Consider the following 16,083-nt stretch of genomic DNA (forward strand, 5'->3'; position numbering starts at 1 on the left):
TGACACACAAACTATGTGAGAAGGACAATCGTGACTTCAAGGAAGATTGGGAACTTTTTATCAACTCTTTTTTTTTAAAAACCGAAATGACTTGGACTCCTTGGCAGGTTTTGAATAAACACCCACAAATTTATTAATAGAATATATGATAGATAAGGTAGTGATATGTATGATTTTTAACATGCAGAGAATAATATGTGCAAACAAATCAGAGAGGGGAGCTGAGGGAAGTCTTTGGTGGGGGGGAGAGGGAGGGATGGGGAGGGGGGATAAAAAGGGGGGAGATAATGTAATTGATCATTTGGATTGATAATTTGTTTTGTTGAAATTGTCTAATAAAAATATATTTTAAAAAAGTAAATACATGTTGATCAATTGTGTTTCTATTGTGTGCTATGACAAACTACGTAGAACTATATGCATTTCCACGTAAGTAGACGACAAAGTGGAATGCTGATTTATGCAAAATTAAAGCAGTTGCAGTGGAACAGAAAACACTGGCTGAAAGTACAAGTGGAAATCAGGACAGACAGAGGCATTTTAGCACATCCCTACTGAGAGTGAAAATGTTCTGGTGTTTAATAGGATCATTCTCACTAGATGCATTACAGTATGTTGCATATTGAGTCAGACTCCTCTTCTTTCTTTCTTTCTTCTCTTCATGAATTTCCCTTTCCACTTCCCTTCATATTTCCCTCTTCATCCTCTCAACCTCTTCTCATTGTACTTATTAGAGTATATTACATGGTGAGCGAAATGAATATAATAAATCATATGCTGCCCTGGCAGCTGCTTCCTTTTCCACCTCCTCACGTATTTTCCTCTTCATCTTCTCAATCTCTTCTTGGTCCTCCTCTAGCATGTCTTCTGTGTAGCAGGGGGCTGCCTTGTTCCTTTTGACCAGGTGGTCGATCATGCCAAGCAGTTCGGCCACCTGCTCCTCTCTTTCCTGCCCTTTCGCCTTGTTGTTGAAAGCCAGGCATCTCCCTCCACACTGAGCGATCTGGTTCTGCAGATCCTGGTCTCCCTCTTTCAAGAACTCTTTCAAAGGCCTATCTTCCAGGTCTTCCTTCCGGGTGAACAAGATGATCATGTAGTCCTTGGCTTTGCAGCTAAATATCTTCTGGATTAACTGAGCAACGGCTTTCTCCTCCTTGCTGAAACGAGTCAGTTGAATGACTTGTATGATGACATGGGCTCCTGGGTAGATGTACTTCACGCAGGTCTTGATTTTCTTGGTAGTCACATCTTCTGGAACCTTTGTGTCGAAAAAGCCAGGTGTATCAACCACCACAATTCTCCTACCACCAATGACAGTGTCCTCTTTCTGACACTCTGCTGTCACGGAGGTAGGAGAGAGGAGTGATGAAAACCTCTCTTCCCCCAGGATGGTGTTTCCTGTTGCGCTTTTCCCAGCTCCAGTTTTGCCAACCAGGGCGATCCTCAGTTCTGCAAGAAATAGGCAAGAGATGGTGAGCAACTCTTCTGCATTGTCACAAAGGCCAGAGAGGAAACAAGGAGAACATGGGCACCACCCCTCCCTTGCCCATCTCCATCACCCAGGAGCTGTGGGGAGGGAGAAACAAATCGGTCAAGTTCTCCTTCCCTCAGGTTCTCATTTCTCCAGAATTAAGTTCAGTTTCCCACTTTTTGGCATGACAATCTGTACACGTTTAAAGCGCATTTCACCCTATACATGTTTCTGTGTGCATTTATGCCCACTATAAGCATTTCTGTAAGCAGTTTCTCCTAATATAATTCATTTCCCAACAGATATAAATATATTTCTGTGGATTTCCCCCTGTTCTATGCTTTTTCATACATATTTTGATTGAACTGCATCTTTTAGCTCATGTGTTTGTTTGGGTAGTGTGAATTAAGTAGGTCCGCATTAAAATAAAATACTAAAATAATAATTGGCTACCGTTCACCCTAAGGTCCCAGGGTAAGTTACAAATAAAACACAAAGTTAAAAACAGGTTAAAATTACAGAAATAAGACGGGTGCCAAAGTTAGACACCTCAAGCTTCAAAAGAGGTGCACCTTCAGCATTTGCCAGAAGCTGCACAATGAAGGCTCCAGGTGCTCCTCTCTGGGGAGGAAGTTCCACATCTATGGGGCCACCACAGAGAAGGTCCTGGGATGACCTTTTGTAGGTGGTAGAACAACCAAGAGGACTCCTTCCCCCAATCATAGCACCCAAGACGGTCTGCAGGGAAAGAGGGGGCATCTTTCAGGTCTTTCATTTCAGTCTTTAAACACCAATGTGAGCACCTTGAATATGGTCTGGAAACAAACCATGAATCAAGCTAATCTCTCTCCCATGGTTACATTGATTCCATCCAACAAAGTCTAGGAACCTGGAATGAGATCAAAACAGCTCAGTCTTACCTGTGCTTTTCCCAGCCATATTCAGACCAGCAGAAAAATTCACAAGCCAATATTCAGGATTTCTAGATCGGAAGCAAAAGGAAACAGAATCAGCCAATGGGGAGCTTTCTGTATTAGGCAGAAATGTGTGTCCCCCCCCCCCCCCCATAATCTGCCTCACAGAATTCTTTTTACACTTTACAGAGGGATCTTCCTAAATGTCTGCTGTCCCAAATATTTGGTCATCATGTGTGTGTTTCACTTTTTGTGTTCCATGCCTCCCCACTGGCTCATGTTCAGAATAAGACCCACAACTCCCAAATTCTCACTGACTAAAACGTCATATCTATGTACCAAATGAAAAGCATCTCTGCTTCTTCCAAAAAACACTTTAGCTCAACCTTTGGTGAGGCTCCAGAGGATGAGAGTCATGGACTTGTGGAGCAGCCATGATGGCCCCCTCAGACTCACAGGTGGCATCTGAAAGGAGTTTGCTCCCTTCGTATTTGATCTGTTTCTCCATAGGATACATTTCTCTGGGGAGCCATGGGGCCACCATTTCCCTCCTGTATGTGCTGACAGGAAAGGATGTCTTGTGGAGAAATGGCAGGTCCCGCAAAACAGGAATGGCCCTCACTGACGGTTGCCCCAGAATGGAGACTGGTCAATTGGGGCAAGAGGGACACTGCCCCACCCCGCCCCCACTTGCTCCTCCTTCCTTCCCTCCTTCCTTCCTTCCTTCTGCTCTAGGGTGCAGCTGTGAACATCTTCTTCCTCCTCACCCTCAGAGTTGCCTTGGTAGACGTCAGTAGGGAGGAGGATGGGGACCACAACAGAGAGAGTTGACTCTGCCCATCAGTGGTTCTGGCTCCGCCCACTCTTGGGCTCCCTGCCTCCCACCCCTCCCCCAGTCCAAATGGCCACCCCTGGGAGTGGGACTTTCTTTTTCTATTAATGCTTTTTATTAACTTTTTGTTACATTACATTAAACTATAACAACAACAGCAACAAAAACTAAAAAGAAAAACAGAGAACAGATAATAAACACATAACCATATAACAAATAACGAACATATAACCATAAATCCGTAAATTCTTGCCCACGAACTTATGTTACCCTACTTTATATTTCCCATTCTTCTTCTTTCATTTCTAATAGACTTCCTTCCTCCTCAAAGCGGGTCTGTTTTCCTACTTGTTAAGCTGTTTCTTTCTCAATTCTTCATTCCTAACCTTCTCTGTCCACTATACTTCTATAGCAAATTGTGGTTTGTGAAAATTATTCAAAGCAAGTCCAGGTTTTTATTTGGGGACACTGTTTTTTTTAAAAATAATCTCTATATATTCCCCACTCTTTTTGGAACTTTTGGTTAGACTGTCCCCTAATTGTGTCCTTCATTTTTGCCATTTCAAAATATTCAAATAGTCTATCCTTTTTTTGTTGGTACTATTTCACCTTTTCAATTTTTTGCTACTAGTATCCTTGCTGCCGTTGTTGCATATAAAAATATTCTCTTATTTTCATTTGGGATGTCTGAGTCTAATATGTCCAATAAGAAAGCTTATGGTGTGTGTGTGTGTGTGTGTGTGTGTGTGTTTAAATATTTTTTTCAGCTCTTCATATACAGTATCCCAAAAATTCTTAATTTTTTTGCAGCTCCACCACATATGTAATAGTGTCCCTTCTACCTGATTACACCTCCAGCACATATTAGATTTCTTTTTGTACATTTAAGATATTTTGCAAGGGGTTATATACCACCTGTAAAACATCTTCCACAAATTTTCCCTTAACGAGTAACAGGCCATAAATTTCCATTCTTTGTTCCACAACCTTTCCCATGCTGATAATTGAATAGTTTTACCCAAGTCCATAGCCCACTTAATCATTACTTCTTTCACCTGCTCATCTTTTACCTCCCATTCTAAAAGAAATCCATACATTCTAGAGATTACATTTTTCTTATTTTGTATTAATTCTTTGTCTATTTTTTATTCTTCTCTCGCAAAACCTTTTTTGATATCTATCTTAAAGACCTCATTTATCTGATGATATTGGATCCATTCTGTCAGATTATGTTTAATTTCCTCATATTTTTTCAGTTTCAATTTATTGTCTTCTTCCCCCAGTAGATCTTTATATGTAGTCCACTCCATTTCCATATTCTTCCTTTTAACTGCTATCACCTCCATAGGAGATAGCCACCGAGGAGTTCTGGGTTCCAGTAAGTCTTTGTATTTTTCCCATACCTTATATAATGGCTTCCTTATAATATGGTTCACAAAGCCTCTATGGACTTTCAATTTTCTTTTGTAATTGTTATATGTTGGAAATCAATAAAACTATACTTATTAAAGAATAAATAGGACTTGCAGCTAGGAAAGTATTCATAGTGCAAGTCCCACTGAACTCTAGACCAGTGCTTTTAAAATCAAGAAGATCTGTTCCATAGAACTGGATTGGGATCAACAGATCTGCATCCTCAAAGGGATTCTCATCTGTCTTGACAATCTGAAAGTGGGATAAAGTGGCTTGGAAGTTCAATTCAGGGGAAGGTTCTTATTTTATTTTATTACTGCATTTTCCTTTGCTTTTCCCAGAGCTTAATTTTCAAAATACCACCTTGCGAATGTACATTTTTCTTGCCCTTCAAGTGTCCCCTGAAAAAATGAACCATTTTGGTAAGACCCCAAATCCACACAATACCTTATTTTAGGACAACTCAAGGGGCGGGGAGGAAAGTCTTTTTAAAAAGCTCCAAACTTTATTTGGCAACCACACTTATCTCCAGCCCAAATAAAGGCCACCTGTGCAATTGCATTTGCTCACATGGATCATTTGGAACAATCCCACCATTCTGTCTCCTGTGTAAAACTTTCTGGGTTGGGAGTGGGGAGGAAAAGACCCTGATCACGGGGCAGCCAGGAGTTTTGTGGGGGGGGGAGGGCAGAACTGACATGATTTGTCAGTTAAGTATTTTTATTGTTTTACTTGAACTAGGTGGGGGAGCTGTGCCCCCTGCCCCCCTTAGCTATGCTCATGACCCCGATACCAGTTAAACAATTTCACCTCCCATTGATTTTAATGGAATAATTAAGCCAGCCAGTCTTTCACTAGAAAGTTTAGTAAAATCCCTTGTCTTTGTAGACTCAGTGGTAAGCTTCATTATATTGCACTGGTCTTAAAAAGGTAAAGGGACCCCTGACCATTAGGTCCAGTCGTGACCGACTCTGGGGTTGTGGCGCTCATCTCACTTTATTGGCAGAGGGAGCCGGCGTACAGCTTCCGGCTCATGTGGCCAGCATAACTAAGCCGCTTCTGGCGAACAAGAGCAGCGCACGGAAACGCCGTTTACCTTCCCATCAGAGTGGTACCTATTTATCTACTTGCACTTTGATGTGCTTTTGAACTGGTAGGTTGGCAGGAGCAGGGACCGAACAACGGGAGCTCACCCCGTCAAAGGATTCGAACCGCCGACCTTCTGATCGGCAAGTCCTAGGCTCTGTGGTTTAACCCACAGCGCCACCCGGGATCAGGGTCTCAGAGATGCTTAAGGGCTCCTGCTTTCAGACTGCATAAACCTAATCCTGCAATTAGGTTAGTTTTGTATTTTGGTTATTATTGATCCCATTGACTTATTTCAGGACTGAAGGCTAGGTATGTAGGGTGGGGGTGTCAAGTATTTTTTGTTCCCCCACAAACAAACCCTATGCACATTTTCATGGAGTAAGCTCCATGAAAACTTAATGGGGCTTTCCCCCCTCAAATTGTACTATTAAATTTCAAAGATATGGGGCTTTTGCTCCAGTTAGAACCACAGCATTTTAGGCTTAGAGCAGACAGCTGTCTCTCTCTCTCTCTCTCTCTCTCTCTCTCTCTGTGTGTGTGTGTGTGTGTGTGTGTGTGTGTGTGTGTTAGTTAACCCTGGCCATTGAGAATCCCAGCCTGTGTGTCTATGTACCCAAATGCCGGGGGGGGGGGGCGTTGCTAAACTGGGTCTTTGACCAGGGGGAAACAAAGGCTACTTTTGCACCTGAGAACAGACTTCGGAAGCCCTTGAGTCCAACCACTGAACAAATTCATTATGAGCATTGGCAGACTTCACCCCTTTAGAAAGGGTGACCATGTCTGCAGATTGCAGCCATTTCTGGCAGAAAAGAAAATCGCCCCAGAGTTCTTTACAAATGCTCTTTAAAGGTTACCCTGTGCGAAAACCGAAGTTTTCTGGGCCACCCCCTCTTGGTCCCATAAATTCATCTCCGTTACCCCCTAACCTGCTGTGTAAAAAAGGTAAGTAGTAACACAAAAACATTTTGCACGACAGCAACCATTGCACAATCATTCAAAACTATTTCGTTTAATTCACTCAACCACGCTGGTGAACTTGATTCAGTGATACCAGCTTTTCAAAGCTATTTGACCTCCAGCGCCCCCTGCCGCCCCCATGGCAACCCCACTGCCTCCCAACCCCCAAGCACGGGGTGGTACCTCCCAGTTTGGGGGCCGCTGCCTGGCCGGCTCTGCCTGCAGGTTGGCAGGCGTAACTCTGTGTGCAGAGGCTCCTTCGCCTAAAAGTTTCATAAGACGGAAAGGGGAAAGAATGTTACAGCCATTTCGAGAGTCACAATTGTAGGGGGTGGGAGGAGGGGGCGGAAATAGAGCTGCGTTTTCTACATATCTAACAAGAGTCCCAAATTAAAAGGCGAACAGGAAAGACACGGAGCATCTTCAAAACAGACTGATCTGCTTCCCAAACCTGCAGACTCGGACCTTCAACTCTTGCAGCTGCTGCTCACGCCTCCCCAGCACCAAGCTGTGGGTCCGAGGGAAGTGTGGGGTTCCTCTGCCTTTCGGGTGCTTCTGCAAGCGCCGCGGAAGACTCAATGGGGCGAGCAGAGTCGTCTCCGCTTTTGGTGAATGAGAAACAAGTCAGAGAAACCTCCCTGACGTCTGAGAAAGGGCTCTGGGCTGCTAGCCAGAAATATTTGGTGGCACTGCAGGGTGAGGGGGGGGCTGGATTTGCCCCCCCCTGTTTTATTCCCCTCTGAACCGAGTCCCTTGTCCACACAGAGAGAGAGAGAGAGAGAGAGCGCACAAAGCCCATCAAGCGCAGCTGCTCTCTCCAAACAGCGCAGACAACGCGGAGAAGAAGGTGCGCTTCTCTTTCTGCGTTTGGGAACCCCAGACGTCGCCTTGCGCAGAGTGGGGCCCTCGCTCCGTCTCGCGCAATGTCGCCTGCACTGACTGGCAGGCGCTTCCCAGGCCCAAGTCTCTCCCCCAGCCCCACCTGGAGAGGCCGGGGGTCAAACCTCGGACCTTCTGCATGCAGGGCAGCTGAGCTGATTCTCCCTCCTGGCGAAAGACTCCCTTGCTCTGAGTTTGAGCGCAGATGGGCTGGAGAGAACAGAGGAGGGAAGGGGGAGATTCCACTTTGACCGGCGAGCCGAGGTCTTGATCCCTGAATTATTTTCCCAGCCCCGCCCTTTCCCGATTCCCAGTGATTTGGGAAGAGATGCCAACGAAGGATTGATTTTTCAGAGGGACCCTTTCTCTTTCCTCTGCCTCTCCTTTCTCTATCCAATTCAATGGAGAGATTTCTTTCTTGCAGGGAGAAGCTGTGTTCCGAAAAATCCCTGGTGTGGGGCAAAAGAAGTCATTTCCATTCCTCCCCCCTACTGATTTTTTTTCTTTTTCTTTTTGTACCACCCCCCCCCCCAAAAAAATGGCAAAGGAAACACTACAGCTCTAATTTTGGATTTGTCAGTCTCCATGTCTGCAAATTTCAGGCAATTCTGCAGGGGGGGGGGTAAGGACATGTTCTTTTACAAATAAACTTTAAAACCCCTAGAAGGATGTTCCTGCAGATTGTCAGCTCCTTTAACTGCAAATTTAATCAAAAGGAAAAGATTCATGATTATACACGCAAGCCAAAGTTTTGCTTCTGAGAGCTCTGGCTCAGTCTCTAACAACAGGTCAAACAAAGCAGACCTTGAGCATCTCTGAGGCAGGTTGAGATACAGAAGACTTAAAGTCAGACCTTGTGGCTGCTGCTCCCTGCTCCCAAATACCAACCTGTGGTCCGTCTGAGGTGCGGGTCTCCCTCCGTGTGGGTCTCCTCCTCCTCCTCCTCCTGCTGCTGCTCTTGGCTGCTTCTCCAAGAACTGCAGGAGACCAAATGCAGCTCCTCTTAAATTTTCCTCCCAGAGGGCAGTTTTGTCCTCTCCTGTAGCCAATAGAAACAGATATGCAATTCCGGGAAGCTGTTTTGGCTTCTCAGAACATGATCTGGCTGCTAGCCATGAATGCTTTTTTTGGGGGGGGGGGTGGAGCTCATGCTTGCCATCTCCATTGTATTCAGCTCAGAACAGAGTCGGCCATCCACAGAGAGGGAGAGAAGAAACTGCAGAGCAGAGGGACCATCGAACACGAGAGTCTTCTTCAAGCTCCAGAAGCATCACAAAGAAGGTACCGTTGGCTTTCTTGTCTTAGGGGGCTCCTATTTGGGGACTTTCCTGGCTTTTTCCTGGCCCATATAGGACCAGTCTGGATAGTTAGACTTGGTGAAGACTTGACATTTTTATCCCCAAAAAAGTTTTTGATTGAGTTTCCACTGAAATGAGGCTGCATTTTAATGTTTTAATGTGTTTTAATCTTGTTTTTTTAAGCTGTATTTCAATCAATTGTTTTTATATTTAGTGTTAGCCACCCTGAGCCCGGTCTTGGCTGGGGAAGGCGGGGTATAATTATTATTATTATAATTATAATTATTTTTAGGAACATCCAAAGCTCCTTTTGCAAGGTGATGTCACCTGGCTCAGCCATGCCCCACCTGGAGATGCCAGCGGTTGAACCCGAGACCATCTCTATGCAAACCAGAGGCTCAGCTGCTGATCTGTGCCCCCTGCCCCAATTCACATGGAGAAAATAGGAAGCTGTTTTGTACTGAACTAGACTGACTGGTCCATTTAGATTAGTATTGTCCACACTGACAGACAGTGGCTTCTCCAGGGCTTCTGAGTGGGGAGGTTCCGGGGGGGGGGGGCTGAAATGGCGACATTCAGCAGCAGCAGAAGGAAGCAAGTGGGAGAGAGTCCGCTGGCTGGAGGGGGGAGGGGGGAGAGGCGCTGGAACTGGTTGGCCTCAGCCCCCTCCCCACTGAAAAGCAGTTGCCTTTAAGAGATGGTCATCTGTGGAGGGTATTTTCATCAAGACTAGGCCCCAAGGAGCCTACAGACCATCATCCTGAGTGGCTGCAGCTGTTCAGGGCCCTCCCCAAACCAGCCCACCTGCCTGGGAGCTGCAGAAGGGAGGATATCAGGCCAGGCTGCCAGGGACCCCCAGGGCAGCAGCAGAAGCAGGTAAGGGGGGAGAGATGCAGCTCTGGCTGGAGGAAGGGAATATCTGGATCCTTTCCCCCCCAACCGTTTGAGAGGTGGGGAGGGTGAAGCAAGTATGCCTGCAGATGTAGAGGGTGGGAAGATTCTGGCAAGAGATTGTGAAGGGCAAAGTGTTAGGCATGTTTATTTATTAATGCTTATGCGCCTGTTGGTGGTAAAAACCATACACCTTCAAAGCCGTTTCCAAAAAGATAGAACAATGAAATTATCAACAGGAAAAATTAGCAAACCTAATTTAGGACCAATGCATGTAAAAAAATTCATCAACTGCCTCCCTAGTAATTGAATCCCAAATCTGCAGGGGCAGAATATGGTGCTTTGAGGTTCTTTCAGTGTTGTGTATACATCATAAGCTTCCTCTGGTGATGGTGAGGAGTTTGTGCAAAGTACTAGTCATACTGTTTTGCAGGAGCTAATGAACTTCATTTTCTGGTTCTCTTCCGGCTCAGCAATCTGCCTGGACAATGGATGAATGGAGAGCGGAAGTTAGAGGTAAGTCCCTTCTCCTGACCCTTCTCTGAAAGAACCATGTGATGGGAATGGTGAAGGTTGGACCATTTGTGGGCCACAGTTGGAAGGGTGAGGTGGCCCCAGGTGCTTAGGGGAATTGTTGCAGTGTATGGACCCTGGATGGTGGCAATTCAGGGGGCGAATTTCCAGGCAACAATTCTGTGGGAATGTTGAGAATAGCAGGAGAGGCTATATTATATATATATATATATATGATTATATATTATCCTTCCTCACTCATGCTAGCGAGCTAGTAGCAGAGCACATTCCCTTGCAAATTGCAGGAAGTGAGTTGATGGATTCGTCAGAACCATTTGAGTTATGCAATCCAGTCTGGCCTGTCCAGATTAGATTGTTCCTGGTAAACGCCCTTTGTTCCTTCTTAAGAACAATAATGACACAACAGTCTTCTTTTAGAAGGTAATGATAAGATTTACTCACATTCAGTTCACAGTATGATCCTGAAGGCAGGCTTTTGCTTTTAGTTACAGGGAAAGGTGAGGGTTCATTCTCTAGTGAGGGATGAGCCCATGTGCTGCTGACTGAGGGCCAGCACACAGCAAAAGGGCATCAAGATGGAACAAGGTGAAAAAGCAAAAGGAAAAAAGGGAAGATGGCTGCATGACCAGCCCTTTTATGGGGTCTCCCAGGGTCACGCTCATCTACCTGGTCACATGCAAGGGGAGGATGCTCCAGATCAGGTGTGACAGGAGGTCCTCCTGGCTGGAGCAACATCCCCTGTGTGTCCACTCTAGGCAACCAGGAAATGTTGTGTTTGACTGCTTTTGTGATATTACATCACACAAGTTCAGTCCTGGATGCCCAGACATCTTCCTAATTCCTTTCCAGAGACTACAGAGAGCAGAACCAGAAACCTCAATGAAGATCTATGGATTGTTCTTGTTGGGAAGACGGGAGGAGGGAGAAGTGCCACAGGAAACACCATTTTGGGTGAAGAGAAGTTTGAGTCCAAACTCTCCCTGAAGCCAGTGACCGAGACTTACAGCAGAGAGGTCCGAGCAGAGAAGTGGAAGGGGAAACAAGTGGTCGTCATTGACACTCCGGACATTTTTGATGCTCGTCTTCAAACACAGCATGATATTCTGAAAGTCCAGAAGTGCCTCTCTCTTTGTAAGCCAGGTCCCCACGCCCTGGTGTTTGTGACGCAGGCCGGTCGTTTCACCGAGGAAGACACTGTGGCTGTGAAGAGGGTGGAGGAGGTCTTTGGCCCAGAGGCCACAAAGTACATGATCGTCTTGTTCACCCGCAAAGAAGACCTAGAGACAGAAAGCCTACAGGAGTACATAGGGCTGTCTGGAAACAGAGCCCTGCAGGATTTGGTGAGGAAATGCAAGGGCCGTTGCTGCGCTTTCAACAACAAAGGGACGGGAGAGGAAAGGGCCAGCCAGGCGGAAGAGCTGCTGGTGAAAATCGAGCAGATGATGACAGACAACCAGAACAAGCCTTTCCTTGAGCTGTTTCCAAGAGGACCTACAAGAAGCGCAGCTGAAATGAAACCAGAGGAAGAAGCAATGGACACTGACAAAGGAGGACCAAGTGTATTCCCTGAAGGTAGAATCAAATTATGATTCTGAAGCAATTAGAGACCTCCCTGGGTTGAGTTTCCCAAGGTAGCCCTTCCTTAAAGAGACCCACCAAATACCTGCTCTTCTTCTTTGTACAAGGAAGAGCCCAAAGGAGAGCAGAATCCTGCAACTAGAAGGGGGTGGCTCTCTAACCTGCTAACATTTTGCAAACTATGGAGATGGGTGCAAGGGTTTGCTTGCTTTATGCAATTCAGCACATGAGACCTATGCAGGCATTTGATTCACACATGCATACCATGTGCCCAGCATCCCAATGGTGGGAAATTCCGGGTCATTGGGGCTCCTGGTTGTGGGGTGGCTTCTAATTGTGTTCGGCTGAATGTGCTTAGAAGCCCCTTCAGACCCTGTTTCATAATGTCCAGAGTGGAGTCAGTGCTAGCCAGGACATAGGCAGGTGGACATCTGTATTCTTCCTCCTGGCTACATATGGGAGAATCTCTTAAGTTTTGACTTCTCTCTCCTTCTCACTTTCCCCAATTATTAAGCACAGCTCTCCACATTTCAGCATATACTCTAGTATATGCATTTTAGTACACCTTACTTGGCTGGAAAACTGCACTAATAAATTCAGAGAAATGTGGATTTCAATGGATGGTTGTTTTGCTTTGACTATTGTTTCAGAAAGTCCGTATTGGATAGCTTCTGATGCCGCCCGGGGAAGAGACTCCACAATTGCATCCTCACCACTGGGAAGGCCTGGCCACACCACGTCACTGGGGCACCCTGAGCCTCCCCAACCAATAGGACAGGATGAAAGGAACCCCCTGCCAATCCCAGGAGGCTCTGGGATGGCCGATGGAGGGAGAAGTGCTCCAAGGAACCCTTTGGTCCCAGGTCAGTTTAGCCTTGAGAGCCATGGATAACACCTTAAATGGGGACCAGAAAGATTCAGACAGCCCTGAATGTTGTTTCAGTTGACACTGAGAGATTATCCACACTTACATTTTACCCACCACATTCCAGGCACACATCCATGATTTGAAACTCTGTGTCTGAGAATGTTCATTTGTTTGGTTGGTTGGTTGGTTTTTGCTGTGAGCTTTCCCCACAACAACCGACTGTCTAAAGCTGAATCAAAGCAAATGCCATAGAATCATAGAATTGGAAGGGACCCCAAGGGTCATCTAGTCCAGCCCCCTGCAATGCAGGAATCTCAGCTCAAGCATCCATGACAGATGGTCATCCAACCTCTGCTTAAAAACCTCCAGGGAAGGAGAGCCCCTCACCTCCCAAGGGAGACCGTTCCACTGTCAAGCAGCTCTTGCCCTCAGAAAGTTTTTCCTGCTGTTTAGTTGGAATTTCCTCCTTGTAACTTGTAACTTCTTGTAACTTGTAACTTGTAACTCCTTGTAACTTGTAACTTGGTTTCCCAAGGATTGACATTTGCTCTGATTCATCTTTAAAGAGCAGGTTTTCTTGTGGAAACCAAGACCAGGTCATTGGACACCAAGCTATAACCTGAGGACTGGGACTGGGAAGCATGGAGGAAAGGAAAGTGTGAGTTATATGAACATCCTTTATTCCTTCCCAACAGAGCCTGGGAACCTGAGTCTCTCCCAGAAGGATTCCGAACTGCGGGTTGTTCTTGTCGGGAAGACGGGAGGAGGGAGAAGTGCCACAGGAAACACCCTTCTGGGGAAGAAGACCTTTGAGTCCAAACTCTCCCCGAAGCCAGTGACCGAGACTTACAGCAGAGAGGTCCGAGCAGAGAGGTGGAAGGGGAAACAAGTGGTCATCATTGACACTCCAGACATTTTTGATGCTCAAACACAGCATGGTATTCTGGAAGTCCAGAGGTGCCTCTCTTTTTGTAAGCCAGGTCCCCACGCCCTGGTGTTTGTGACGCAGGCCGGTCGTTTCACCGAGGAAGACGCTGTGGCCGTGAAGAGGGTGGAGGAGGTCTTTGGCCCAGGGGCCACAAAGTACATGATCGTCTTGTTCACCCGCAAAGAAGACCTAGAGACAGAAAGCCTACGGGAGTACATAGGGCTGTCTGGAAACAGAGTCCTGCAGGATTTGGTGAGGAAATGCAAGGGCCGTTGCTGCGCTTTCAACAACAGAGGGACGGGAGAGGAAAGGGCCAGCCAGGCGGAAGAGCTGCTGTCTCTGATTGAGAAGGTGGTTCAGGAGAACGGGGACGAGCCGTATCTCAAGCCGCGTCCAATGGAGATGTCACTGAGGTCAGATGGAAGGAATCCTGGGGAGACCTCAAAGCAGACAGCAGCAGGGGAACCAGTGGAAGATGAAATGAATGCTGGAGAAATCCCTGAAGGGCAGCAGAAGAAGAAATCAAAGAAGGTAGGGTACAAAGAATGAGAATGGGGCCCCTGTCTTTTCCAATTGCTGATGACTTACATGGTAGACAAATTCCAGCTTGGAAAAGGAGGGTGGAACAGGGTTGTTTTCGGTTGCTCCAGAGGGTAAGAGCTGAACAAGCAGCTCCAAAGTAAAACGAAAAATGATTTAGACTAAACATTAGGAAGAAATTTATAGTCCTGGGCAAGAATTTATTAATTTAATGCATTTATATCCCACCTTTATATCCGTGGGACTCAAGGTGGCACACATAGTCCCCCCCCCTTTATTTAATCTCAACAAGAATGCTATTTCTATTTCTATTAGAGAGTTTTAAGCAGAGGCTAGGGGGCTCCCTATTGAGAAGTTGCAGAAGGGTTGGGCTAGATGACATTTGAGGTTCCTTCCATGGGCTTAAGGGAGGGGGGTAAATTTTTGCTTATTTGAGAACTCCCCGCCCTTCTCCTCCATGACATCTTTCTTCCTTTCTCTTGACTCCACACCAATCACTTACCCCGGGTTTGTTTCCAACAGGCATCGACTTCTCCCCTGAGCATCCTTTGTCCCCGCTTTGCCCTAAAATCCAGAGAAGCTTCCAAAGAAGGCAAAAGAGGAGCAGGAAGATCTCATCCTCCAATGTAAACGGAAGCAGTGTCATCAATAAACACAGCAGGATAATTTGCGTTCTCCCATCATTATTGCACGTCCTCCGCGTGGCACTATTCCTTCATCCCCCTTGCCTTCACAACCTCCTTAAGCCTAAGCCGGGTTTAACATTTTTGATCCAGGGAATTCTGTGGCTTATCCACACTTCCTCTTGTTTTTCTGCCTCCCCACAGGAAACCCTCTCCTTGGCGCTCAGTTGGAGCAAATGTCAACCATCTTTCCTAAGGATTGATGTTTGCTCTGATTTAGAGCAGAAGAGGGGGTGTTCCATCGGAGAGGAGTGTGAAAAGGCGGGGGGGACCTCTCAGACCGGTGCTTTCTAGGGACGGGATTGAAAGGGTGGACAAGCCCAGTGTGCGGTAAATAAATCAAGAATCCTGTTTTAAAGTCATCCATGTTGGTGGCCATCAATATAAGCTTATTGTTCATATGTTGAATTGGATATATATGGGGGCGCTAACATCTTTTAAATGCTTGGAGCCTCTAAAACCCTCTCAGGCCCTGGCAGTGGGCATTGGGAGTTCAGTGGCTGTTTGTGTGCACCAGGGGAAGGTGTCGAGGCACAATTGTGCCCCTGGGAAACATATTGGCAGCTGCTGGTCTATGAGGCCAGGCTCCAAGGCAGCTGGAACATCCCTTCCCTTCCCGAGATCACTTAGCTCTTTCTGCCTCAGCAACGGACACCTGGTATCCACTGCGCACCTGATGCTTCTCATTTCCTTTCCCCCTCCCCTCTCAATAAGTTGACATGACTCCTACTTTCTCCTGATTCCTCTCATTGGTAACACAGATTGAGAAATGCTCCTGAGTTACCTTTTCAAGGACCCCGGAAGAACTGGGGGGGGGGGGAGTGTGTTTACACTGATCTCCTCACTCCTCTGACTGAGTCCCGGTTTTGTCATGGCAGCTTATCAAAAGGCGTATTGAGTGTTGTGGCAAAGCCCTGCTATGGTATATTTCTCCTGGTTTTCTTCCATTCTCACTGTCACCCAATTCACTTTTCCTGCTATTCTGTATTCCATCTGATAACCTTTCCATAGGCTGTTGGCCTAAATGTAAGCTGAACACAGTGGGGGTTGATTTTGTGGGAAGGTTTACTTTATTTTTAAAAAACAATATTTTAATGAAACAATTTCAACATAACCAATCATCAATCCACATAATCAATTACATTATTTCCCCATTTCCCCCCTCCCTCTCCCCCCCCCAGGGACTTCCCTCAGCTCCCCTCTCTGAT

At 46.3% G+C, this 16,083-nt stretch overlaps 2 protein-coding genes and 1 long non-coding RNA gene across 5 annotated transcripts in view; 2 read left to right on the forward strand and 1 right to left on the reverse strand.

Annotated features, from left to right (window-relative positions):
• Positions 1–10,260, forward strand: part of LOC308459851 — a 117,566-nt gene extending 107,306 nt beyond the window's left edge. The window contains exons 2-4 of one of the 2 annotated variants that reach the window (XR_013978338.1): positions 6,489–7,523; positions 8,730–8,841; positions 10,218–10,260. This is a non-coding gene — a long non-coding RNA (uncharacterized lncRNA). Of the gene's footprint in view, positions 1–6,221; positions 7,524–8,729; positions 8,842–10,217 lie in introns of those variants that run through there. The other variant, XR_013978339.1, reaches the window with a different exon arrangement.
• LOC308459840 (GTPase IMAP family member 4-like) lies at positions 109–8,532 on the reverse strand. Its single transcript, XM_080975577.1, has 3 exons — positions 8,444–8,532; positions 2,392–2,453; positions 109–1,449 (listed from the first exon to the last, which is right to left on the reverse strand). The coding sequence occupies exons 2-3, from the start codon at positions 2,408–2,410 to the stop codon at positions 731–733; spliced, it is 738 nt and encodes a 245-aa protein (XP_080831703.1). The 5' UTR covers positions 2,411–2,453; positions 8,444–8,532; the 3' UTR covers positions 109–730.
• Positions 10,261–11,096: 836 nt separating the features above from the next.
• Positions 11,097–14,858, forward strand: LOC308459798 (GTPase IMAP family member 8-like; the record flags this gene model as incomplete). Of its 2 annotated transcripts, XM_080975497.1 has the most annotated exons (4): positions 11,097–11,850; positions 12,507–12,719; positions 13,420–14,183; positions 14,715–14,858. In XM_080975497.1, the coding sequence occupies 4 exons, from the start codon at positions 11,097–11,099 to the stop codon at positions 14,820–14,822; spliced, it is 1,839 nt and encodes a 612-aa protein (XP_080831623.1). In that variant the 3' UTR covers positions 14,823–14,858. The 2 variants fall into 2 exon arrangements, with proteins under 2 accessions (XP_080831623.1, XP_080831624.1); XM_080975498.1 differs by lacking the exon at positions 12,507–12,719.
• Positions 14,859–16,083: the final 1,225 nt, after the last annotated feature.

The sequence above is a fragment of the Podarcis pityusensis genome (genome assembly GCF_964106645.2).
Source record: "Podarcis pityusensis genome assembly, chromosome: 12".
NCBI classification, from domain to species: Eukaryota; Metazoa; Chordata; class Lepidosauria; order Squamata; family Lacertidae; genus Podarcis; species Podarcis pityusensis.